This window comes from Podarcis melisellensis (genome assembly GCF_964234715.1).
Source record: "Podarcis melisellensis genome assembly, chromosome: 16".
In the NCBI taxonomy this organism is placed as follows: Eukaryota; Metazoa; Chordata; class Lepidosauria; order Squamata; family Lacertidae; genus Podarcis; species Podarcis melisellensis.
In genome coordinates, this window is record NC_138533.1 from 13,649,873 (window position 1) to 13,677,212 (window position 27,340).

Below are 27,340 nucleotides of genomic sequence, written 5' to 3' on the forward strand. Positions count from 1 at the left end.
GACAGTGCAGAAGCGACTGTTTGCTCCTCCTGCTCAGTCCCTGTTCACGCTGGCTCAGCTTCACCGTGAAACGGAAGCCTTTAAACATTGCCCACATTTCACTGGGTGTCAGGATTGGACCCCCTCCCTCCCTCCCTCCAGTTCTGAACAGAGGAGACACACAAAGAACTTCTCTCTGTCAGCAAATGCAGCAAAGACTGATGTAGGCACCTTTTCTTCCCTTGGTGTGAGGGGGCAGGCCAGCACCATTTTGTGCCCCTTTCTCTTTCTCTCAAACGTCATGGCCATATTGGGCTACGCCATGCATCTGTGCTTGTCATTTTGTTATGCCAAAGACGTTATGGCTGCCATTTTGTGACTGGCGCCCTCATCACTTTTTCAGATTTCCAAATGTGTCCACTGGCCCACAAAGGTTGGCTGCCCCTCAGCTATAGAATGGGTGCTGCTCCAAACATGAATTTCCTATACAGGAAGTCACAGATCTGCAAGACAACTTCCGTCTCACCCCCTACTTGATATAATTGAGTGTGAACTACATAGCGCTGTCCGAAAAGCGTACAAATTTTGTTAAGAAGGCTCCCAGTTGCACAGACATATTTCCTATTACCTTGTGTCCATTTATTCAATTGATAAACTCGCATGGGCAAGAAAGAAGACCCCAAACCATAACTCAAAAGTTATGGTTGGACTCAAGGGGCCACTGAGCACCGAGACAGAATTTTTTCAACCTTCTTTTATTGCAAAATTATTATCTATACAGAAGGCATCATGTAGACCTCTATGTTGTTCTGTTTGGTTTCCATTTACATGTTACAGTGGTACCTCAAGTTACAGACTCCGCTAACCCAGAAATAGTACCTCAGGTTAAGAACTTTGCTTCAGGATGAGAACAGAAATCGTGCTCTGGTGGCACGGTGGCAGCAGGAGGCCCCATTAGCTAAAGTGGTACCTCAGGTTAAGAACGGACCTCCAGAACGAATTAAGTTCTTAACACGAGGTACCACTGTACTTGTCTTTATATATATATATATATTGCTGGTAAAAATAAAAAAAATCTTCCACGTGTTTTAGAAAGCTGTTTGTTTGCAGTGCATTTGGACCTTTCTGAAGATGTTGCTACCAAATTTTGCAGGGTGGTTCCTGAGATCAAACCAGCAGGCTTTATGTCTATGCTTGGATACAATGAGGCGCCATGATGAATCAAGAATCAAGAACTTGTCAAAACGGCACCGATTTTGACCGCTGCTTTCAAAACAGCAATGATTTTTTTCATTTCTTAGACTTCCTTATTAACTGTGGGTACAAGGCTGTTGGTATGATGATGACGGTGATGATAAAAATACAAGTTAAGAGCACTCTCCAAAGTTTGGCCACACTGCTTTGTATCCAGCTATCCACACTGCCTTCAGAAACTGCTGAACATGTCAGGAAAGGGTCCAGACTATTGCAATGGGGATGGAGGATATTACCATTGCTTTTCAGCCCCCAGCACCTCCTCAGTAAGCACACATCCAGCAGTTTCATGCATTCCAACTTCCTGGCACTGGATACGCTGAGGAAAACTTAGTAAGGCCACCTCAGTGATTCAACAGCCCTGGTCTACATGGTGAGCAGGGGGATGGAATATTTTGACAGGTAGAGGAAGAATAATATCCTTCATACAAACACCCTTTCTCCTCACCAAAACCTTTAGGTATGTGCTCTTCATTAAAAGGTACTGTACTGCAAATATATTTGTGTCGGGTTGTGGTGTCCATGTGCCACCTTGTGGCCACTGCATATGGGAACAGGAGAATAATAATTGGTACTGTATAGCGTTTTTGAGAGTTCGAAAGCCCATCACATGCATTGACTAGTTATCCTGTAAGGCAGGGAAACCCTTTTTGGGGCTGGGGGCCACATTACCCTGGTGGAAAGCTGTTAGGGGCCACATTCCATATGTGAATGAGGCCACACACACACACACTGAAAACATAGATACTTAGCCAAGGCTGCATACACACCATACATTTAAAGCACTACCACCCCAGCAAGAATAATGGGAAACGTAATTTACCCCTCAAACAGACTGTATTATTAATGGATTGCTATTTTAATTTTCTGTTATTTTCTGTTATTTTCTGTTATTTATTGAATTTATAAACCACCCTATGCTTGCTTATTTATTGAATTTATAAACCACCCTATACCCGGTATTATTAATTAAGCACTTGGCATTGTCAGAGTATTTTTATTATTTCATATTTATTTCCTGTATAGGTACAGTGTTTTTTTCTGGGGGGACACAGGGGTACACATACCCCTAAACATTTTGTGAATCTAAGTTTGGCCTCATTGAGGGGCAGTATTTCAATGTGAGTAGGAAAATGAGAGTACCCCTAAACATTTTTTTTAGAAAAGAAAAGCACTGAGTATAGTTATAGATATCATGCCATCCCAAAGGCTCTGCACAATACAAAAGGCCCACTACACATGCTTTGCTCCGATGGCATGGGCATCTCTGACTGGCCTCTAGGCGTCACTAGACTCCCATCACAAATGGCCTTGCTGGCTTGGGGATGATGGGAATTGGAGTCCCGCAATTCCCTTCCTACTCCACAGCATATTTCTGCTGACTCTTCTTTAGGAAAAGCCGAAGCTCAAGGACACCACCGGCAGGCAGCCACCTCCGCAGTGCCATAGGGCCAGGGCCCGCTTTGCAGGCAGAAGGTCCCAGGTTCAAATCCCCGATGGGGCAACTCCGGGCAGAACAGGGAATGTGACCCTGCAGAGCAGCTGCCAGTCAGTGCGGACAATGCTGAGCTAAGTGATGGGTTTGATTCAGGGGGAAGTCGTTTTCCTGCGTTCCTCGTTAAGTAGGTACATTGCATTAAGTAAAACGACCCCTGGAAAAAGCGCCCCCCCCCCCCTCAGCCGGGGCTGACTTCTGAGCAGGTCGCTCGTGACGTCACTTCCCCGCCCCGGGGAACCCCGCGCTCCTCCCTTGACGACATTCCCGTTGCCAAGGTGAGACGTGGCGGGCAGGGGAAGGAGGAGGGTTCGGCTGTTTCCATGGCGACGGCTAAACAGGAGGCGGAGCTTCCCGGAGCCGGCGGCGGAGGGCGAGATGGTGAGCGCGGGGCTGAATCTGACCCAAAAAGGGTGCCGGGGCGCAGGGAAGCCCTGAGCCCCCTAAGGTTATGTCAGCGTGGCCACTTGATCGGGAGGCGGAGGGGGGAGATGCCTGTTGCTCTAGAGAGGCCTCGTTGGAGGGGTTTTAAAATACTTTTATTAAGGCTAGTTTATTTACACGGCAAATAATGCAACAGCAGTGTCCTGGCTGCTTAAGGAAGTTTAACTGGGTTTTTTAAAAAATAAAAACCCCCAGTTGAAATGGTTTTTATGAATATAGAAATATATCTCACGTTTAAGCCAACTAATATATTTGTTTAGGTGTCTGCAGAGGGTATATCCTTTTACTGTTTTTCCAAGACATTTGCTTTTATTTTCCATGCTGTTTTTAACGGGTTTGATTGTGTTGTGTACATCACCTTGAGACGTATAGGTGGAAGGCAATACATTCATCATCATCAAGTGATAAATAAATAAATTTAAAAATGTAAGTGACTAGCCAGACGGGCTGTGGCTCTGCGCTCCACAGTTGGAGGCAATTATTATCATCATTATTAGTAGTAGTAGTAGTAGTATACTGCCCTTCATCCAAAGATCAAAGAGCAGTTCACAACATAAAAAATACAAAATGAGAAGACAAAATCAAGTACATGATAAAAACAAAACAAAAAATCCCCCCTCCCACAATACATTTAAAAGGGCATTGGATGTCCATCAGCCAGAGGCCTGGTTGAAGAGGAATGCTTTTGCCTGGTGCCTAAAAGTATGCTATGAGGGTGCCAGGCAAGCCTCCCTGGGGAGAGCATTCCACAAATGGGGAGCCAGCACAGAAAAGGCCCGTTCTTGTGTTGCCGCCCTCTGGATCTCTTGTGGAAGAGGCGCATGAAAAAGGGCCTCAGATGATGTCTGTGGGCCTGGGTCAATACATATGGGGAGAGTCGATCCTTGAGGCATTGTGGTCCTGAGCTGTTTAAGGTCAAAACCAGCACTTTGAATTGGGCTCAGAAACTAACTGGCCGCCAGTGCAGTCAGGCCAGGCTCAGTGTAATATGCTTAAACCATCTTACCCCCGTGAGCAACCCGGCTGCCGAATTCTGCACCAACTGAAGTTTCCAAACCATCTACAGAGGCAGCCCTACGTTTTTGGCCAGCTAAATTCAGTTTAGGATCTCGCAGTTTCTTAAGAATGATCTTTCTGAATGGGAAAGGCCTGCAAATCATCACACACGAATCCCTTGCATCATTCCTTTCAGCTCCCCAGCACGTATAACTCCAAAAATCTGCCTCTCTTTCCTTCCTGCAGCCGGGCAGTGTATGCTCCTTGGGTGCTACCTCCACCAGCTCCTCGGGCCGGTCCCGCTCACGCTCCCACACCCGCTACAGAACCAAGGCTGCCAGCTCAGAAGTGGACGAGAGCCTCTTTGGGCTTGCCAAGGTGAGGACAGAAGGGAGCAGTGGCTGCTTTGGGCTAAGAGCATCGGCCTGGCATGCAGAAGGTCCCAGACCTTCAATCCCTGACACCTCCATTTAGGGCTGGGAATATCCCCAGCCCGAAACACTGGAAAGCTGCTGCCACTATACTGAACTAATGGTCTGACTCAGTAGAAGGCAGATTCCAATGTTCCTCTTTAAATCAGACCTGTGTTTAGAACCAGGAGGACTGAAATAACACTTTATTTTTAGAGGGAAAACATTAAAGCACCTGTTTAGCCTGCAGATGCTCTAGGTTTCATCTCCAGAATCTCTGGAGCTGCTTCCAATCTGTGTAGACCAGGTGTTATGTACTGAGTTGAATAGGATCCAAAATGCAGCAGTCTGATTGGTCCTAGAACAATAGGATTCAGAATGCAGCAGTCTGATTGGTCCTAGGACAATGCAGCAGTATCTGCAGGAGCCACCCAATCCAGCTCCAGATGGAAGTGAATCCACAACCTGATTGGCCTACAGGAGAAGTCCGGAATTAGCCAATCAAGTGCAGCCCATTGTGTAAATAATGTATATAAAGCAGATACTTTGAGGGGACTTCAATTCCTCCTCACCACTATGAGCTGAATAAAGAGCCTGAAATCCACTCTCGACTCTGAGTATATTTCACCAGGGATAGCCAATGTGTTGCTCCTCAGAGGTTGCTGGACAACAGCTACCATCATCCCTCACTACTGGCCATGTTGGCTGGGGCTGGTGGGAATTGTAGGCCAAGACGTACAGAAGGCACCGTGTTGTTTACTGCTGATGTAGATAATTCTGAGCTAGATAGACCAATGGTCTGACTTGTTAAAAGGCAGCTTCTTTGTTCTCTGCAAAATCTCTCCTTTTTAAAATCTTGAATGATGCTCTTCTTGCTCTGAAATCTCCCCTAACAGCTTAAGCAAAACAACCTTGTATAAAACAGTAGCAATCAGCCATAGAAAAGGGAACAGTGCCAACACAAAGTGGGAACAGTAGCATACAAAGCATCACAATGGTTCATATCCAGTGTTGGCACTACTCAGAGTAGCATTGAAATTAATGGGCAACCCCAGCTTAGTGCCATCAATTTCAGTAGGTCTACTTTGAGTGGAACGAACAGTGAGTTGTATTCAGCTGAATCCTACTCAAAGTAAACCCACTGAAATTAATGAACCTAAGTTAGATATGTCCCTTAACTCCAGTGTCTAGTCTGAGGAGGACAAACATGGAATACCACTCAGTGTACCTGTATCCAATATTTACTGGAGGATTTTGAGAAATATGATATTGTAGTTATTGGGGTTTTCTATATTTTCATGTGTGGAATCTGCCTTGTGGTTACCCTGAAGGTGGTTTATAAATATTTTAAATAAAATCAAATAAAGGAAGACTTAATGGTTGGTTTGCTCACGATAGAAGGAACTTGGTTGCTGCTAAAAGACTCATCCATATCTTGGCTTTTAAACTGGATTATGATTGTCCAAGCACCGCCAGAAGAAGGAAGCCAAAGCGGGAGGGAGAGGGAGGCTGGTAGCATTCCTGCCAAGCATCCGTGAATATTTCTGATGCCACCTTCCTTCTTGCAGAATGTTAACCTGTCCCGCACTGGCAGCCCCATTGTGGTCCTTCGAGATGTGGACTCGGCCAGGAAGTCCCTGGGCTGGGGCCACAAGCCGGAGACGATCCGTCTCATCACTCGGGACCTCATCCGGGACCTCATGTAAGCTCTCTAGAACAAGGGCTAGGCACTCCCCTCCACAGTTGAAGGCCCTGCCCCTCTGAACGGCAGTTGCCAGGAATTCACTAAATATCACATGGGGTGCAGTCTCTACTGTCTTTCCAGTACCTGCTGAAGACCTTCTTCTTCCAACAAGCCTTTGATGTTGAGTTCTTCCCCAGCCTGCATCTGTATTGGAATCCTTTAAAAAATGTTATTTCAAAGACGTTTTATCACCTGTTCTTTGCTGCCCTGGGATCCTTTGGGAGGAAGGGTGGGATATATGTTGAATAAACAAATACACTGGTAGGGTGGAAGGCAGGGAGATCAGCAGTGGATGGAGCCAGTGGATGAAGTTAATAATAGGCAGAGTCACTCCCTGATTGGTTGTAAGTCAGACAGGTAGGGACTTGCTGAGAGCAGACAGGTTGGTGGGGCAGTGCCCTTTAACCCTAACAGACCAGCCTTCAGTGGCATAAAGCAGGGCCCGTTCAGTGGCATAAAGCAGCCCCATCGTTCAGCCTGGACACTGAGGTCCAGCTCTGAGGGCCTTCTGGCGGTTCCCTCACTGCGAGAAGTGCAGTTACAGGGAACTAGGCAGAGGGTCTTCTCGGTGGTGGCACCCTCCTGTGGAACACCCATCAGATGTCAAGGAAATAAAGAATTATATGACCTTCAGTAGACATCTGAAGGCACTCCTGTATCAGGAAGTTTTTAACATCTGATGTTCTATTGTGTCTTTGTATATTCTGTTGGAATCTGCCTGAAGTGGGTGGGGCAGCCCAGTCAGATGGGAGGGGAACCAAAATTATTATTATTATTATTATTATTGACCAAAGGGTGCTTGGGGTGAGGCTAAGAGCTCCTCCCCCTTTTCCTTTTTTAAAATGAAAGATGAAATTATTTACCCGGTATCAGATTTGGCAGTTCTGTGGAATCCTGGTCTAGTCCAGCTTGCGATCACCCTTCCAAATGTAGAGATGAAATCACCATCTTCTTCCTTTCTCTCTCTCACATGCCCAGTGTGCCCAAACTCGACCCGTCTGGAGAGTCCCTGATCATAAGCCCCGAGGACTTCCAGCGCATCAAAGACTCGTCCCGTGTCTTCACCAAGGAGGAGCGCGAAGCTCAGAAAGCAGCCCTCAAGGCAGAGCGAGAAGCCACCATCGTACGTAAGGCTGTCCTCGTCATGGCAGAGAATGTTGTTCTTTTTTAATTGCATTTATCTCCGGCCTTTCTTCTAGGGAGCTCAGAGCAGTAGACGTTAAGCTCCCCGTTTTATTCTCACAGCACCGCTTAGAGGTTTCGTCGCAATCAAGCGGTATATAAATTTTGTTAAATAAATAAATTGAAAGTCCTGTGAAGCAGATAATGCTGTGTGTGTTAGAGAGCGACTGACCCAAGTGCACTCCGTAAAGCTTCCCGGCTGAGTTAAGATTTGAACCTGGATCTCCTCAGTGCTCTGAACCATTTTACCACGCTCCTTCTGCCCCCAGAGTAAACACATCTGCCCCCTTAACGCAGCTGTTCCCGTCCTGGCCTCAGATCATCATCCGACAGACTTCTGTAACAAATCAGCAGCGACATTCTATGCTCCCTCAAGGTTCTGAACAGTCTCTGGGGGGGGGGCAGTCCCACAAAGGTTTGCTGCAGTAGTCTAATTAGGAAGTCACCGGTGCACGGGGGTCACTGCCCAGGTCTCTTGGTTGTCTCCACTGTTGGTCCTACTCAGAGTAGGCCCACTGAAATTCATCAGCAGGAGTACCTTGGGTCCATCAATATCAATGGATCCACTCTTAAGTGGAATGTAGGTAGGTACTGCAGATGTAACTGACATATCAGCCAAAGTGGATTTGACTTATTTGTTAATTAAAAACAATCTTCGCTTTTTACAAAAGGGGCTCAGAGCACCTTACAAAGGTTTAAAATACAAAAATGTCATTCATACATCATAGTAAAAGCCTTTTCCCAGCCGGAAATTTCAGGTGGGCGCCATTGCCATTATAAGAGAATAAGGGAGGCGTTCATGGTGAGTTCTGGCACCTCTTTTTCTCAGAAAAATAGCATCACTAAAAGTTCTTCATCCTCTGAAAACATAGCAAAGAAATACACGTATCCTTCCCCCACCATACTAAAGGATGGATACCGGGATGGGATAATAAATAAATCTCTATTTAAAAACCAAAAGCCTGGAAGAGCAAAAAAATATCTTGCCCTGGTATTGAAGAGCTAAAACGTTGCTGATTCCTCTTTTTATTTGTGGCATAAAACAAAGACATGAGAAATGACTATGTTTGCGATTACTTTGTAAGCCACCCTGGAAAGATTTTCTTGACAGGCAGTGTATAAATCTTTAAGCCATGCGGGTGGAACCTCCAGGCTGTGGTGCAATCTTGGCCAGCCAGGGGGTCCAGTTTGGCCCGCAAGGCTGTTTCTCTCAAACCATGCCCATCTGTCAATCACCTGACATCCTCTGGTGATGTCAGTTGATTGACAGGTGGGCCTGGGGGTTCAGTACTTCCAGGCGCTGTCTTGCTAGCACATTCCCTGTGGTACCATGATGATACCAGATGACTGGTGGGTGGGAGGAGATACAGTCATGGCCCACCCAGGACCCCACCCCCGTGTTAACCTAAGTAAGTACCGTATTTTTTGTTCTATAAGACTCACTTTTTCCCTCCTAAAAAGTAAGGGGAAATGTGTGTGCGTCTTATGGAGCGAATGCAGGCTGCGCAGCTATCCCAGAAGCCAGAACAGCAAGAGGGATCACTGCTTTCACTGCGCAGCGATCCCTCTTGCTGTTCTGGCTTCTGAGATTCAGAATATTTTTTTTCTTGTTTTCCTCCTCCAAAAACTAGGTGCGTCTTGTGGTCTGGTACGTCTTATAGAGCGAAAAATACGGTAAATAAAGAGAGAACCATTTACAGCCCCAGAGTGGCCTGCCCAACCCCGGGTGGCAAGATGCACCCCGTCTGCTTCTCCCTCTCATCTTCCCTTCCCCCAGGTTGCCGTGAATGAGCGGAAGAAATCCATGAAGCTAAAGGAGATCTTGCGGAAGAAGAATGAAAAGCTGAACGACCTGGAAGAGGAGGCCAAGGAGAGGGCCCAGTACCTGCTGCAGCGAGCCGCCAACATGCGCATGGAGCAGGAAGATGAGATCAAAGCTCTTGGCGAGGTGAGGCAGTGAGAAGTGGCGGTTCCCCTTAGGGCAGCCTCGTATTTCTTTTGTTTTATTTTAAAAATTTTATTTATACTTTTCAGGTTTATACATTTCATTAATTTACAATCATTTTAACATTTCAAAGCTTGACTACCTTCCCCCTCTTTCTGCGGTTCCTTAAATTTATTTTCAAATATCTTCTGCATATCCAAATTCATTCAATTTGCTCATTATCTACTTTAAAAATATACTCTTATCAAACTGCAGGTTGTTATAATAATCTTGCCAATGTTTTTATCCGTTTGCAATTTATCTGTAAATATTCAATGAACCATTTCCATTCTTTTATAAAAAGTTTGTTATCTTGATTTCTTATGCTTTTCCGGTAAGTTTTGCCATTTCTGCATATTCCACAAGTTTTTGTATCCATTCTTCCTTTGCTGGGACTTCTGCTTCTTTCCATTTTGGGGGCAAGTAGCATTCTTGCTGCTGCTGCTGTAGTAAGGTAAAGGTAAAGGGACCCCTGACCATTAGGTCCAATCATGGCCGACTCTGGGGTTGTGGTGCTCATCTCGCTTTATTGGCCAAGGGAGCCAGCCTACAGCTTCTGGGTCATGTGGCCAGCATGACTAAGCTGCTTCTGGTGAACCAGAGCAGCGCACGGAAACACTGTTTACCTTCCCGCTGAGCGGTACCTATTTATCCACTTCCACTTTGACGTGCTTTCGAACTGCTAGGTGGGCAGAAGCAGGGACTGAGCAACGGGCGCTCACCCCGTCGCGGGGATTCAAACCACTGACCTTCTGATCAGCAAGTCCTAGGCTCTGTGGTTTAACCCACAGCGCCACCCACATCCCTGCTGCTGTAGTAGCATACATAAATGAATTTCTATACAATTTAGGTAGCTTTGTCCCTATAATTCCCAAAAGAAAAGCAGCCTCCTATTTCACACCTCTCCCTGTTGGCACAGGGGGACAGGAATTCCATGTAGGGGAGTGAAGCAGAGGCATATGGGGCTTCTCTGCCCCTCCTTCATGGAAGAAAGGGCTGCCAGTGTCTACCAGCCATGATGACTATGTTCTACTTCCCACAGGAAGTAGTGCTTGTCTGCCACCGGATGCAGTGATGGCCACCAACTAGGATGGCTTCAACTTGGATGGAGGACTGGGCAAATTCATGTCGATAGCTACTAGCCAGAACAGCTATATTCTGCCTCTGCTCTCTGCAGCTGCATATTGGTTGCAGGTGGAGAGAATACTGTTGCGCTCAGGTTCTCTTCCAAGAGTGGATTTATTTAACCGCTGGCTTCTGCGCCTTCCAAGGTGGAACTGCTGGGATCTGGGCAAAAAGAGGTGCTGGAGCTCAGCTCCAGATGAAGCCCCGCATGTGCATTTCGGCCCACGGCAGCAGCTCCCTTCCGCTCTTTGCAGATCATCCTGGAGGCCAAATGCCACGCCATCCGCGATGCCCAGATCCTGGAGAAGAGGCAGATTGAGAAGGAGATGAACGAGGAGGAGATGCGGCTGGCCAAGATGATGGAGGCGGAGAGGCAGAAGGTCGGCATGATGCAGGATGAGCTGGAACGGAAGAGGAAGGAGGAGAAGTACAGGTGAGAGCCCAGACTTCTGTGCGGCTTCTGGCCAAGGGGTTTCGTTGTAGCTCAGTGGTGGAGCATCATTGCAGTGTTGCCTTCCCTGCACCGCAGGTACAATATGCATGTGTGCAGCAGCATGAGTTAAAAGGGGCACACCCCTGGAGAATCAGAGCCTCCTTCTCAAACTGTATAAGAGGCCACTGAGCTGTGAATCAGGAAGTCCCTGGTTTGGGTCTCACCTCTGCTGTGAAGTTGCTATGTCGCCTTAGGCACAAGCAATGCTGACACAAAACCCCACACATACATTAAGTAAAATAGAAACATCACCACCCGACCCCCACCCCCACCTCTTTCCCCTTTTTTCCTTCCTAATGTAACACTAATGTCTCAACAAATGAAACTGATCTGTAGAAAATGTAACTTGAAAAAAGAGACATTGCACATACTTTTGTAAACCAAGAAATCTGTAATAAAAATAACAAGTAAATGAAAAAAGGAGACCTGCTTCTCTAAAGACACTGGTCTGAAAGTTGTCTGCAGTGTCACCATATATGGAAGAAGGTTCCTTTAAGCCTGCAATCCTGCTAACAATTAGAATTAGAATCAGAGTCACTTGAGATGTGGGACAATCCCACTGGCATGAAATGCCACCTAAGAAGAAATTTAGTGAGGTCTCTCTTATCCTGGCAGAGACAGATTTCAAAGGTTTCTTTGTGCACAAACAGTTCCATTGCACGTTGATAATGTCATATCCAAGGTCAGAGGGCCTTACAACTCAAAATATTGCCACCCTCAGCTTCTATCCGTGACCTACACAATAAGGAAACAACATTGAAGGAACAGAATAAGGAAACAATTGAAATAACTTTAACAAAGGTTCCTTCAGTTGTGGCCAAATTTTTGCATACCTGGGAAATCGTATCTGGCTTCAACAAGAAATACGTCAACAGATTAACGTGATACCACAACTACCTAAGATTGGGAACCTTGGCCACAACTGGTTCCCTGCACAGAGGAATACCATTCATTAGGCCTCTCTGTGCCATCAGAACCCATTTGCTCCAAAGGAAAATTCCTCCTTCACCTGATTCTCAGGGGGAAGCGTCACCTCCTTGAGCAGATACAGAAGAACGAAGAGATGCGTTCCGTGAAGTCCGAGCAGCGAGACCAAGAGGCGCAGGAGATGCTGGAGTACCTGGAGAGGCTGCAGTTTGAAGACGAGAGGGTAAGGGGGCAGGACCGTAGCTGAGGGGCAGAGCATCTGCACCAAATGCAGAAGACTCGCAGTTCAGTCCCCAGCAGCACCTCCAGTTTAACAAAAAGGATCAGTCAGCACAGAAGAGTGAGATTATTTCTGTCTGAGATCCTAGGAAGCTGCTGCGAGTCTGAACAGACAACAATGAGCTAGCTGGACAAAGAGCTTGGGACAGGGCAGCAGTCCTTCTGGTAAGAACTGGGGAGTTACACATTTGGAAGAGCCCATAGGTAGAGCACCTGCTTTGCATGCAGAAGGTCCCAGCTCTCCAGGTAGGGATGGGAATGCCCTCTGCCCCAAACCCTGGAGAACAGAAGTGCCAGCTTCTCCATATGATTGAGGGGGCCCCACATGCACAATGTTTCTCAGTAGGTTTCCAAGCACAATTCAAAGTCTTGGTGCTGACATTTAGAGCCCTAAACGGCCTCAGCTCAGTATACCTGAAGGAGCACCTCCACCCCCATCGTTCTGCCCGGACACTGAGGCCCAGCTCCAAGGGCCTTCTGGCAGTTCCCTCCCTGTGAGAAGTGAGGTTACAGGGAACCAGACAGAGGGCTTTCTCGCTAGTGGCGCCCACCCTGTGGAACGCCCTCCCATCAGATGTCAAGGAAATAAAAAGAGCTATCTGATTTTTAGAAGACATCTGAAGGCAGGGAAGTTTTTAATGGTTGATGTTTTATCGTGTTTTTATTATTCTGTTGGGAGCCACCCAGAGCGGCTGGGGAAACCCAGCCAGATGGGTAGGGTATAAATAAATTATTATTATTATTATTATTATTATTATTATTATTATTATTATCCTGACATTGTGTGCTGGGCCCTCTGAATATTGAGGGCCTATATTGCCTCAGCCCCCAGGAGCAGGTGCCTTTGCGGAAGAGCCACATTGTAGACCAGTCTTTCTCTACCTTGGGTCCCCAGATGTTCTTGAACTACAACGCCCATCATCCCTGGACATCTTGGCTAGTAATGATGGGAGTTGTAGTCCAACGGCATCTCAGAACCCAAGGCTGAGAAAGGCAGACCTCAGAAGCATGGGGGGACCACCAAAAGCACCTCAGTCAAAAGATCTCTGTGACTGAGGAGAGCAGAAGGAACCGGCGGTATTTCAGGCTCACGTTTTATCCAACATTAGTCTAACTCCAAGTAGACCCCTCAGGAATCACAGACATGGCCTGACGTAGCTGGACCCAACCCACGGTTAACGAGGATGCTTAATGACTCTTCCGGCTCTCCTCCAGGAAATGGAGCGCAGGAGGAGGGAGCAGCTGCGTTTGCAGGCCGAGATCAGGCGCGTCAACGACGAGAACGAGAAGCGCAAACAGGAAATGTTGGAGCAGGAGAAGATGGCCGACCGGCGGGTGCTGGAGTACCAGAGGAAGAAGATGGTATGTGGTGGTGGCAGGGCATGTGGGCCAGGGAGAGGGCACCGCTGGGGAAGAAAAATCACCTGGGCAGATTTCGGGTACAGCGGAAAACCTTCCCAGAGCCAACTCCCTCCTGCCTCGGCCTCCTCTTGGCTAGGGATGGGCTAGTCAGGCTGGGTCAGTTTCGCGTGTGTTCATAAGTCTGCTTGCACCAACCTGTGACTTTGTTTAAATATATATTTTTAAAACTTTGTGAAAATTTACATATTTTATTTAATTGTACCCTGCCAGGAACGGGAGGCCGAGTTTGAGGCTGAGCAGGAGAAAATCCGCCGGGAAAAGGAGATGGAGACGGCCCGGCTAAGGGCGCTGCAGGAGAAAGCCCAGGATCACCAAGCAGAGCAGGTGTGGCTCAGGGGTGCATTCTTAAAGCACGAAACAGGGCCAGGAGTGCAGGTCATAGAATCGTAGAGTTAGAAGGGACCCCCAAGGGTCATCCAATCTAACCCTCTGTGATGCAGAAATCTCAGCTTAAGCATCCGTGACAGGTGGCCGTCCAACCTCTGCTTAAAAACCTCCAAGGAAGGAGAGTCCACAACCTACCAAGGGAGACTGTCAAACAACTCTTACTTGTCAGAAAGCTGATGTTTAGTCAGAATCTCCTTTCTTGTAATTTGAAGCCACTAGTTCGAGTCCTACCTTCCAGAGTAGGAGAAAACAAACTTGCTCCCTCTTCCACGTGACAGCACTTTAGAGATTTAAAGACGGTTATCGTATCTCCTCTCAGTCTCCTCCTTTCCAGGCTAAACTTCCCTAGCTCTTTTGACCAGTGAATGGATAAAGTGGACAGCCCACAGTTAGACGATGCTGTTCATTTATTCACCTGTTCATTCTGAAGTATCGATACCAGTGGCAGCATGGTGGTTAGAGCAGAGGAGGAAATTCCATTTGGCTGTTTGACAGTGAACTGCCTTGGAAGGTGGCAAACTCTCCTTCGCTGGAGCTTTTCAAACAGAGGTTGGATGGCCAGTTGTCAGGGATTCTTTAGCTGTGATTCCTGCATTGCAGGGGGTTAGAATGGATGACCCTTGATTCTAACGATAACAATAATAAATACAGTGGTACCTCGGGTTAAGAACTTAATTTGTTCTGGAGGTCCGTTCTTAACCTGAAACTGTTCTTAACCTGAGGTACCACTTTAGCTAATGGGGCCTTCCACTGCTGCCACGCGATTTCTGTTCTCATACTGAGGTAAAGTTCTTAACCCGGGGTACTATTTCTGGGTTAGCGGAGTCTATAACCTGAAGCGTCTGTAACCTGAGGTACCACTGTAGTAATATATTACAGGGAAGCACAGTGCTCCTCTCCCTGTCTCTCTTCTGAAATATGATAAGAGTCTCTCCCAGGCATCGCCACACACAGCACCTCACGGCCCAGCCAACGCCCCCACTTCCCTTCCATCCCCTCCAGGACGCCCTGAGGGCCAAGCGTAACCAGGAGGCCACCGAGCGGGAGTGGCGCCGGAAGGAGAAGGACGCGGCACATAAGAAGGCCCAGACGGAAGCCATGCTGAAACAGAGCCGCTTGGAGCAGGTGGCCCACAAGGAGCACACCTTGGCTGTCCAGGTGCAGCGGGACCGGGCCGAGTTTGAGAGGATCGTCAGGTAGGGAAGCGGGCTGCTTGGCAGTGCGTGGAAGGGCCGTGGCGCAGGGGTAGAGGCCCTGCTGTGAAAGCAGGCATACAAAACAGACGCCTTTTGGAATAATAACTTTCCAGACCCATGAATACAGTTCAAAGCTTTACTAACCAGAACTTCTTCAAAACAGGTGCAAGACAATCAATGATACACCCAGAAAGTTGTATAAAGCATATGCATATTCAAGCATGGGTTTTTTCTTCTTCAAAACAGAACATAATTACAATCAGAACAAAAATCAAAGCTCTGTTTCACTCCTAGCCTGCATTAGCCTGCATCCAGCTTAAGGCTATTTGCTCCTGGAGAGGCATCATTATCACATCCTTTGTTCTCTGTGGCTTCCAGAGAATAACTAACAGGCAACAAACACCCATCAAGATGGAGATTTTCAACTAAATACGTTACTCACATGATCTAAGGTTAAACACTCACGTGAAAGAGCAGAGAACGCCAGCAGCTAACTATCAACCTTTTAGAGCTCAGAGAGCTTCAGTATGCTTCAATAGAATTTTTCAATATTAAACTCTTAGCAATATACATACAAGTATTTCTCTTTTTCAGTGTGTAATTAAACAATTATACTTTACAGGGTCTTTCTTGCTATAAGGCAGCTTCCTATATTCCTATTTGCAAGATTATCTTGTATAGTCATTGTGGACTCCCACAAGGCAGTGCTTGCATCACAAGCTTCCCCATCCCTGCTCTGGCCTTCTGCAGATGGTTGCACTGCAACACAGCCAGGATCAGGACAGCAGCTCCCTCTTCCCGCAAGGTGCCTGAATCCTGCTGCCAGAATTCCCAGTTTTAAGACAGAGCTGGGGAATAGGATCCAACCAGCAGGCAGACCCTCCTGCGGGCCATTTTGACAGGTGGATGCAGCCTCCCACCTGCCAGTCACCTGACATCACAATGATGTCAGGTGAGCCAAAACACAACAAAATTTACTGGTGGGCATGGCGGGGTACAAATAATAACTATCACTATTATTATGGCTCACACTGAACCTACAAAGAAACACCCTTTGCGCTGCCTCCTTCAATTCAGGCTTAAGATGGCAGGTATTGGACGGTAGCAATATGTGATTTTAAGATAAAATCACACACCCCCAACACACATTCTCGAAATTTGCCCACCTCCGGAAATCAATGCAATCTTCTTCTCATTTTTTTGATGGGGGTGATTTGCCACATACTAACCCCTGCAATTGGCCGGGTTAAATGCTTCCAGACTTAGCCAAGCACACTCACTAACTCATGTTGTTGCCTCCCTGCCCCAGAATCCAGCAGGAACAGATTGAGAAGGAGCGGAAAGAGCACGAGAAGCGTGTGGCTCTTCAGCAGACCCACGCGGACGAGATCCGGCGCCAGGTGCGCGAGCACCAGCAGAAGCAGGTCCAGGAGCGCATCGCCATCTTCGAGGAGGGCAAGAGGCTCAAGGAAGAAGCCCGCCGGCGCAGCGAGCGCCTCAACGAGATCAAGCGCAAGAAGCTCGACGAGCTCCGGTGAGACTGCGCGACGACCCTGTGACTCATTGTCTGAATCTCTGAATCCATGGCACTTTGCAAAGTCTGGTTCCCTCAGCTCACACTCTCCCCCTCCCCACCCCTGCTATGATTGCATCATGCACGAGGTGCAATTTCAACCGTACGTGGTTGCTGGTTGTAATTGCTCAAGTTAAATCCTAGCAAAGTGAAGGGCTTAAAAGCTCTTTTTGCGTCTGGTCTGCTTGGTGTTACCCAAATAGCTTTTATACCATGGGTAGGCAAATTAAGGCCCGGGGGCCGGATGTGGCCCAAACGCCTTCTCAATCCGGCCCATGGACGGTCCGGGAATCAGCATGTTTTTACATGAGTAGAATGTGTCCTGTTATTTAAAATGCATCTCTGGGTTATTTGTGGGGGATAGGAATTGGTTCATTTATTTATTTTTTTCAAAATATAGTCCGGCCTCCCGCAAGGTGTGAGGGACAGTGGACCAGCCCCCTGCTGAAAAAGTTTGCTGACCCCTGTTAAACTATGTGCTTTGCTTGGTGGTCAGCACCTGGGCTCTGGGAGTGCAGGGACATCTCTGTCTGTCTCTCTGTCTGTCTCTCTCTCTCCCTCTCCCCTCCCTCACCTGTCAAGCACATGAGCGGACCCAAGGGTTTGGGTATACACAATTTTCATGTATACATGGAACACTTGGAACTGAACCTCCACATAATATTCAAATGTGCTACACAGGCAGCGACCGATTTACACTCATCTGGTTGGCGTTCTTGCACAGCACTGACGCGAGGATGGACTGCGTGCCCTCTAGTGACCAGCATTTCCTTCTTCTCTTTCTTCTTTGCAGAGCCGCCGGCCTCCCCGAGAAGTACTGTGCCCAGGTGGAGCGCAAGGCCTATGTCCAGTCAGTGCACTGAGTGGGGGAAGAACCTCTGTCACCCACAACACCTTTGTAGACTGTCTACGTGTAGCCTAGATTTTCTATTTTCTTACTTTCCAAGAGTATTTTATGAATAGACCTATTTCTGGATACATCTGTGTGGATTTGTGTTTTGCTTTGTTTTGTTTCCTCCCTTCCCTTTCAGGGCATGACCCAGAAGTTCACGGAGCCATTGGCCCCTTAATTAGGAAGGGTCGAATCTGTCATTGTCAGTTTCTAATCCCCCCACCCCAACCATTGTAAGCGTATTTCTCCACATTTCCACCTCCGTTTGTGATTTATTTATTTTGTAGGGTGTTATCCAACTGAACCTAAGTTAGTCATGCTTATTAACTGCAATGGTTCTACTCTTAGTAGGACTAACATTGGATACAGCCCAGGAAGTCCTCGTGAAAATTCATAGGCATTTTAACGCACTTTTCTCTTTTTGCATGCAATTTTGCCAAATAAACACTTTTTTTGTTAAGTGATTTCCCCATATACAGTGGTACCTCGGGTTAAGTACTTAATTCGTTCTGGAGGTCTGTACTTAACCTGAAACTGTTCTTAACATGATGCACCACTTTAGCTAATGGGGCCTCCTGCTGCTGCCGCACCACCAGAGCACGATTTCTGTTCTCATCCTGAAGCAAAGTTCTTAACCTGAAGCACTATTTCTGGGTTAGCGGAGCCTGTAACCTGAAGTGTATGTAACCCGAGGTACCACTCTAAACACATTTTTTTGTGAAGCGATTTCCCCATATATAATGCATTTCTGCATATTATTTTTGCTAACATATGCGCACTTTACCCTGGTATGTACATTTATCTGACATTGTTCGGCTGGAGACCTGTGAGAAGTATGAATTCTGAAAGTATTTCAGTTTCTGTATTGTAAATCTGGTTGGCTTTCCTTTAAATGCAAACTGCATCTGATTTATTCCTCATTGCCATTCTTTATCCAGAGCTTGAATAAGAAACCCATAAAAGTTTATCACCCCTGCCCCAAAATTCTAGCCGCCTCCTCTGCAGCCTGCATAGAAACACTGGCTAAGAGCATTTTAGCAGGTTGTTTAAAAATAGGTTCTACCAAGTAGGAGTCCTTTGTGGGATGACTTCCCTTCCTCTGTGCCAGGCACAGAAGCCAAGTGTGTTGGCTGAAGCAGAGAATGGATGGAGAGATCCACCCTCCTCACTCACCTGCGTGAAGTCTCCTCTTTCCTTTGGCTTCCAAGCAACCATTGGATTCGGGGTTGGGGGGGGATTTTCTCACCTGAGAACCACATTTCCTCTGAGGGAACTTTCTAGGGGCCACATTTCTGGAGGGTGGGTCCGGAAGAAAAAATGGGCGGAGCATCATCTGTGACTAGCAGACAGTTGCATTTTTACACAGAAGTAAACCTACTGGCACCCCCCCCCCCCAACTACAAGTTTTCTGCTCGCATGTGGCTTTGTATATGTGTTGTGCTGGGTACTTAATTCGATTCATACCCAGAAATGGCAGGAGAGAGCTTGAGAGTTCTTGTGGCTCACAAGGAGACCCTCTCCTGAGCCCAAAAATGACGTCAGGCCAGAGGAAGCCCCGAAAAGACCAGAGGGCTTTGTTTAAGCTGCTCCGCCTCCCCGACTAACAGCTGGTTTGCGGGGTAGCGCAGCGCACCCTCCTGCCTCCTGCCAGCCCCAGAGCATCAATTCTAATTGTGGATATTTTTGGATACAGTATTTTTGGTATGGATCAAAGAGGGCATTTAGAGGGTGCTTCCCACTTTTCACAATTTCAATTAAGTGTGCAGGGCTCCGGATCGAAACCCAAGCATAAGTAAGGAGCGTCTGTAATGCATCTCTCTATCCTGTCGAGAGGGAGAGCAAAAGGCAGCTTTTATAACCTCTAACCTACTTCTCACTGCCGTCATAACAATGGGTATTTTATTAGCTGGAGATAAATGCCAGGAAAAATATTTGCAAATATTTGACAAATAAGGCAGCTGGTTTTAAGGACTTGAGATGATGGATAGGGTTGTGTTGCTGCTGACTTTTTCCTTCTTCTTGTTGCTTTAATTGTTTTTATATGTGGTAACATGCGCTGAGCCCTTCTAGTGAAGGGCGGGTCAGAAACACAATAAATAATAATTAGACAATAACGATGATCTCGGCTGTGCCGAAAAGCCTTGGCTACAAACCAGGAAGTCCCCACTTAACATTCCAGCTAAGCCACGAACTCGCTGGTCAACCCAAAAGCCAAACCAGATATTATGCTCCTGATGTCTCCCAAGGCTTCCCCACGTACAAAAATATGAAAAGCAGCCTCAGAGGCCATGAGTTTCAAGGGAGGAATGGCAGAGCCAAGGGGAAATATCAGGCACCTCAATCGTCCTCTCCCTTGTCAGTGGGAAACAGCACAGGAAGTTGCCTTATACAGAATCAGACAATTAGTCCATCTAGCTCAGTATTGTTTACACGGACAGGCAGCGACTTGCCAGGGTTTGAGGCAGCAGTGGGGAGAGAGGGGAGCCTATGGCTATGGATGGTTTTATTTTATTTATCTCTGTATAAGCTGCACTCTTATACGCAGGTGGCGCTGTGGGTTAAACCACAGAGCCTAGGACTTGCCAATCAGGTCGGCAGTTCAAATCCCCATGATGGGGTGAGCTTCCGTTGCTTGGTCCCTGCTCCTGCCAACCTAGCAGTTCAAAAGCACGTCAAAGTGCAAGTAGATAAATAGATACCGCTCCGGCGGGAAGCTGAACGGTGTTTCCGTGCGCTGCTCTGGTTCGCCAGAAGCGGCTTAGTCATGCTGGCCACATGACCCGGAAGCTGTACACCGGCTCCCTTGGCCAAGAAAGCGAGATGAGCGGCCGCAACCCCAGAGTCGGTCACAACTGGACCTAATGGTCAGGAGTCCCTTTACCTTTACTTAAGCTGCACTCTCTTTTTTTTAATGATTTTTATTAATTTACAACAAAAACAAAAACACATATTAATTTGACATCCAATTTGTCACAATTTTTCTGGACTTCCTTCAGCTTTTCCATAAATCATCCATAGTCATTATTTAAATTACGCATTCCTTAGGTTTATATTGACATTATTTATATCTTTCTTTTCTATTCCCTTTAGACAATACTTCTCAATTTTTCACAGTGCTTCTTTAAATCCCTCTGGCATTATCTGTCCCTCATTTATACTTTCCAGATATTCCACAAATTTCCCCCATTCCTCGATGAACTTTTGGTCTCTTAAATATCTAATCTTCCCTGTCAATTTGTCCAACTCCGCATAGTCTAACAGCTTCATTCTCCATTCTTCCACTGTCGGTATTTCCTGTTTCCATTTTTGGGCCAGCAGCACTCTTGCCGCTGTCACTGCATATTGAAGAAATTTACAGCCCTTTCTTTTTATCTCATTTCCTACTATTCCTAACAGAAAGACCTCTGGTTTCTTTATAAATCTTTTAAAATCTTCTTCAATTCATTATATATCCTTTCCCAGAAGTTACTTTCTTACATTCCCACCACATATGGTAAAAAGTACCTTCTTTATCTTTACATTTCCAACACTTGTTGCACTCTCACTGGAAATATAACAAGGAATGTAGCTGGGGGAAATATGCAATATTGAAAACTTCAGTAATGCACCAATAAAAAGCGGCAGGCATAGCAAAATTCATATGCCAAAGGACTGCCTGAAAAATAGTTTTAAAAGATGTCTGAAAGAAGCCAGACACAGCGGCTGCCAGGTTCTGGTAGCAAGGAGTTCCACAGGGCTGGGCCTGCTACACTCTGATAAAGGCCTGCCAGATCTTGGGGGATGGAGGGAACAGCATCCGACGATCTGGATAGTAAGGAATTAGGCAACCCATAAAGTCCCCTGGTCCCAAGTTGTTTGGGGCTTTGTGAATTAGCACCCGAATTTTGTTGTTGTATCTGGTGCTAGTCCTACTCAGATGAGACCTGTTGAAGTTTACACACACGATTAATGCATGGGGTAGAGAAACTGGATAGAGAGAAATGCTTTCCCCTGTTTAGTAATTGTAATGGTTATAGGGGTTGCTCGTGCGTAAGTTGCCGCCACTCCTGGCTAGGTTGCCTGGTTAAACCTTTTCTGTCTGGACAGCCCTTCACTTCATGGCTGTTCAGTCGCTAGCAGAATCCGTCAGTGGGCGTTTCTTGAACCTCTTCCAGCAAAGAAGTTCTTTGACGCCAAGTCTCCGCCTACTCTCCCTGCGCGGAAGTCTTCTGCGCAGGGTGGGTGTGGGCAGCGGAGGACCCGTGCTCTCCCTGCTGGTCTCCGACGAGGAGTCCTGGAGCCCTCTCGCCAATTCCCCCATCTGCCCTCCTTTATCTCTGGTGTTACGCTGATTTCCTTCCTCAGACGATGAGCTGCCTCTCTCCCTGCTGGGCTCTTCTCCAGCATCGCTTTGGAGCCTTGCCTCCGCCTCTGGCTCCGATGGCAGTTCCCTGACAGAAATATTAGTCCTTAGTGCTGCCCGCTGGAATTGATGGACAGTCAGTTCAGGATAGAAAAGAGAGAGGGCTTCACATGATGCACAGTTAATGTATGGAACTCACTGCCACAGGCTGCCTTTGAACCAATGGATTCACATTACACAGAAGGAGATTCTGACTAAAACTAGGAGGAGTTTTCAGATGGTAAGAGGTGTTCAGCCGTGGGATGGACTGCCTCAGAAGGCGATGGACTCTCCTTTGTTGGAAGTTTCTAAATGGAGCTTGGATGGCTGGGATTCCTGCATTACAGGGGGGTGGACTAGATGGCCCTTAATGTCCCTTCCAGCCCTATGATTCTATGAAATCTGTAGTTTATATAGATGCATGGAAGTAGGGTTGTGAAGGAATGGGTTTCCCAAACCCCAAAACTGACTGTGCAGTCAGTCTGAAACGGGCCCCCAAAATCCCCATTTTTCCTCCTCCAAGGGAGCATTTCTAAAATGCATTAACTTGAGCTTTTCAAGCTCAGGAAGCTTGAGCTTGAGTCAATGTATAAACAGAAAGCCAGCTGTATAAACAAGTGCTCAAAGCCCTCTCCTTTATCAGTCCGTGACAGCAATGGATGGCCTTGTCCATTCCAAAATAGAGCAGGGATGGCACGTCTGGGTCTTATCTTACGTCCTGACCACACTGACGTACAGACCTTGTCAGCCACCCGGGAACGGCGCCAGGAGAGCTCTTAGAGTTGGTGACCTCTTGCTCCAAGATAAGAGTAGGAATAGGAGCAGGAACAACCTTTTATGGTCAAGAGTGCCAGAACAGGAACAACTGTTTATGGTCATGGATGTCAACTTACGTGTATAAGCTGACGTGGTGAGATTCCTGAGGAAGGGGAGAGAGGGTGCCTGGGGGATATATATACTGCATGAAATTTCTCTTTTCTTTGGACTTGCTGTGGGCTGACCACGCAAGTGCCTTCTGCTATCCGGAGAGCAGAATAAACTCTTTCTCTGAACCAAACCTCGATGTCATTTGACTTCCTTTCTCCCTCCCAGGAGCAACGCAGACCCCACCAGTCAGTATAGTCTAATAAGGCTACAGTTGACATACCGTATTTACAAAAAGTAAAAACCAGGTTGTTGAGCCTTTTTTTTTTTTTTGAAGAACCCAAAATTGTTGAGAAATTGTTGAAAAGTAGTGGATAAATTTATTGCCTTTAGGTTGCATGTAGTGTGGGTAGACCTTCTCAGAGTAATAATAATAATAATAATAATAATAATAATTTTTATTTATACCCTGCCCTTCCCAGTTCAAAAACTGGGCTCAGGGCGGCTAACAACAAATTTAAAACACAGTTGTAAAAGCAGCATAAAATACAGTATAAAAACACGAATAACAATGAAATTCAAAGTTCAGAAATCAATTTAGGGGAAATCCATCTAATAAGCATTAGATAACCACCAGGGCTAGCTGGCTGAATTAGTCCTACTTGGGCCAGAGGCCAGGGAGAATTAGCTGTGGGGTCTCAGAGCGGGTAATCTTCATAAAAGGGGAGGGAAGAGAAGGGAAATAGAAGATCAGGCTGAATTCAAATTGAGGGCCAGGTGGAATAGCTCTATCTTACAGATCCGATGAAAGGAGGTTAAATCCTAAAGGGCCCTGGTCTAATGGGACAGAGCATTCCATCAGGTCGGAGCCATCACTGACAAGGCCCTGGCCCTGGTGGAGGATAGTCTGACTTCCTTAGGGCCCGGGACCTCTAAACTATGGTTATTCGTGGACCTTAAGGTCCTCTGCGGGGCATACCAGGAGAGGCGGTCCCGTAAATACAAGTAGACCCATTGAAATAAACAGGTTCCTTACTTTCATTGGCTTTACTCTAAGTAGGACGTAGTTGGCTACAGCCGTTGGAATGTGATCTAAGCACAAGTCGGCCTCCAGTGCAGCTCTCCCTCTCACCCAGCTGGAAGTGATTCATATGGACTCACCTGGCAAAGGTATCAATCACTCTGCTGCATGGGAATCTCTTCAAAGCTTGCCGAAAGGACTACTATTATAAGTTACCAAAATCAGCATGATGCCACAGAGGGCAAGGCATGTTTTTCTATTAAAAGAGCTGGGAGTAGCTGGACAGAGAGGAAGAGGAATACGAGGCACACGTGTAGCAGCTTGTGGTTTCTAGTTAAGACATCAGGTGAATGTTTTGAAGCGTCAAGAGTGGTATCCAACTAAGTTCTACACAGAGTAGACACTTTGAAATCACTGAATCCACATTAGACATGTCTCCTTTGTATGCAACCCTCGGTTTGGGGGAGCTTGGCAACTCTTAAATATCAGGAGATACAAACACTGGTGTACACGAGAGGGGTCAGGTTGTGACAAGACAAGGGATCTGGTGTGCGGTGGTGCTTTTGTGATAACAGAATGCTTGGTATTAACAGACATAGCAGGGCTGGGGAACTTCTAGCCCACAGGCCAAGATTGGACAGTAGGCCCATTGGTGATGTCAGTCGATGGCTGGCATGGCAGGGTTTAAGCCTGCATTGGCTGCTTGCCTTCTTCCCAGCAGGGTACGTGATTGTGCAGCCGAGGCAGCAGGGTGTAATCCCTACTCTTCGGTTGCTGAGTGGGGGTTAAAGCCCTTTGCAAAAGCACTCTCGGAAGCAGCTCTACATGTCTTCTTTAAAGGGGTACGGTTGTGGGCAGCTCACTTAAAGAAGTTCTGGGCTGCTTCAAATATCGCTTTTGCAAAGGGCTTCAAGGCAGCCCCCGTGCTCCTGTCTGAGCCTCCAGAGCCTCAAATGGGAGTGCAGAGGGTGTTTTGAAGCCCTTTGCAAAAGTGCTCTTTGATGCAGTTGTCCCCTTTCTCTTTAAACACCACAGAGAGCAGGCAGTGGGGGAGAGGTGAGATGAGCATCATCCTGCCCTTTCTGCCTTTGGCTTTGGCGACAGAAAGGAGAAGCGTAGCGAAGCCCATGCAAAAGATTTTGAAATGGGGGTGACACCCCACCTATCAACCTGTGATGCCATAATAATGCCGTGTGATTGACAAGCGCCTGCCCATTTATCAAAGTTGTCCCACAGGCTGGGGCCTGATATAGATCCGGTTCCTGGAGCCATAAAAGTTCCCCACATGTTGCATGAATGATGGCTTTGGGGTCTGAAAGTGACTAAAAGGAGGAATCAGAGCTTCTCTCTCCCTTCATTGCTGACTGGGAACAGGCACTTTGACGTGACACTCAGCTGAATTCATATTCTTTGCTCATACTGTTATCCTTGAATTGCAACAGGATTACTTTTCAGCTTTCGTAATGTATTGTTACAAAAGTCATGCGCCAACCCCACTCTCTGCCGAGCAGTGGCAAGAGTCCATGGGGTTCCAGGCACTCACCCAGGGTCTGTGTTCCTTGGGAGAATTGAGATATGGCGGAGATTGTCGTAGCTTTAAGAAATATGGTTCGTTCACCTATTTGCACCTTCAGTCTGCATGGAGGAAGTCCAGATCTTAAAGCATGGTCATTTCCAGAGAGGCTTGTCCCCCACAGCAGTGCAGCCCTGGAGTCCAAGGATCTCTCCCAGCCGGCCTTCAGCCAGCCTGCCCAAGATGGATCCCAGTCTTTCTTCTCTCCCCTTCTTCTTCCCAGCGTGCCTTGCTAAAATCTCTCCTTTCCTGTCACCTCACTTCCAGTTACTCTAGCAACCTTCCAAGCCCCCAGTCTCTGTTCACAACCTCAGCACAAGGGGTGGGGAGGATAGGGTTGCCATATTTTGAAGAGCAAAAAAAGAGGATGCTGTGACGACTCTCATTTTAAATACCTCTATTACATATAGGCTATAGAAGCTGTGATATATTGCTGAGGGGAGAAGAGGAAGGCAAGTCTTCAACCATCAGTTATGTCTATGTCTCATCCAGAAAGTATAGCCAGAGACATTTTGGCAAATATTAAAAATCCACACGGAGAGAAAATTTATTCCTGAAAAAAAGGACATGTCCTGGAAAACAGACACATGGCAACCCTAAGGGAGGACAGTTCTCTTGTCCCAGGAATTCTACTGCAGCTTGTATTCTCCCTTCATACCCCAAATAAAATCCTACCATTTATTAATTTCTAGGGTTTAGGCATTGTGTTTCCCCATCCCCCCTATCTATATCCCCACAAACCTTGTGGCCACTATTCATGCTGGAACGGTCAAGTCCATCTCCCTGCCTATCTAGACTATATGCTTGGTGGGTTGAGGGAACCACCATTGTAGGATCAATCTAACCCAATCAGCCACACTGAGTAAAAATGACAGGAGGCCCTGAATTATTTTCTACCTGAAGAGAGTAACATATGGCCAGCAACTTGTTCCTATGAGCACCTTGGCTGCTGTGTTCTGCACCAGCTGAAGTTCCCGGACCACCAACAAGGGCAGCCCCACACAACACATGTTTCCTGTCTGCTAGAGGTCCCAGCTTCAGTCTTAGGGATGGGAAAGATGCCTTTGTGGAAACCCTGCTGCTGCCAGTCAATGTAGACAATACTGAGCCGAGTGGTCCCTTTCGCTCCAAGGCACTTGCTTTGGAGAGGCCCATTTTGGCTGGGAAAACAGACGAGAATAGGTTAGGCCTTCTCCTCCTCCACATAGTGCCTTAACAGCAGGCTGTCAACAGATTCCTCTCATTAAAAACAAGATGGCGAAACTCTCTGCTGTGATGATTGCAAAATGCCAAGATCAGCCCTGAGGACACCACTATCTAGCCACTTGCCGTATTGGAATAATGCTGCCATGACATCCCTACAATTTATCAATTTGTCAAAAGGATTAGCTGGGATTAGTTGGGATTACGTCCAAAAAGCTTTGAGTGTTTAAGGCAAGGATGGGGAATCTTAGGCAAAGGGGCAAATGTGGCCCTCCAAACTGCTATAAGTGGCCCCTGGGGCTCTCTGGATGCCCCCTGCCCCCCGATCCGACCCTTCTTTGCACCCTCTTTGAGGCTCCATTTCTCCCGGCTGGAGTGCCTCCTGGAGCTCTGATAACAATGCTTCTTTCTTGTCTGGGTGGGGAAATGGAGAAAGGGAACACTTGCATCTGTTGCTCTACCTGCTTTTGCCTCTGGCCTACCCTGTGGCCCCTGGAAGGTTGACTAGAAGGGAAT

At 47.0% G+C, this 27,340-nt stretch overlaps 1 protein-coding gene across 1 annotated transcript; it reads left to right on the plus strand.

Annotated features, from left to right (window-relative positions):
* The first annotated feature begins 3,004 nt into the window (after positions 1-3,004).
* CFAP45 (cilia and flagella associated protein 45) lies at positions 3,005-17,868 on the plus strand. Its single transcript, XM_081891601.1, has 12 exons — positions 3,005-3,109; positions 4,415-4,546; positions 6,147-6,280; positions 7,301-7,445; positions 9,282-9,452; positions 10,868-11,046; positions 12,127-12,256; positions 13,528-13,674; positions 13,945-14,058; positions 15,124-15,317; positions 16,627-16,851; positions 17,684-17,868. Exons 1-12 carry the CDS (start codon positions 3,107-3,109, stop codon positions 17,751-17,753), a joined length of 1,644 nt encoding a protein of 547 aa, XP_081747727.1. The 5' UTR covers positions 3,005-3,106; the 3' UTR covers positions 17,754-17,868.
* Positions 17,869-27,340: the final 9,472 nt, after the last annotated feature.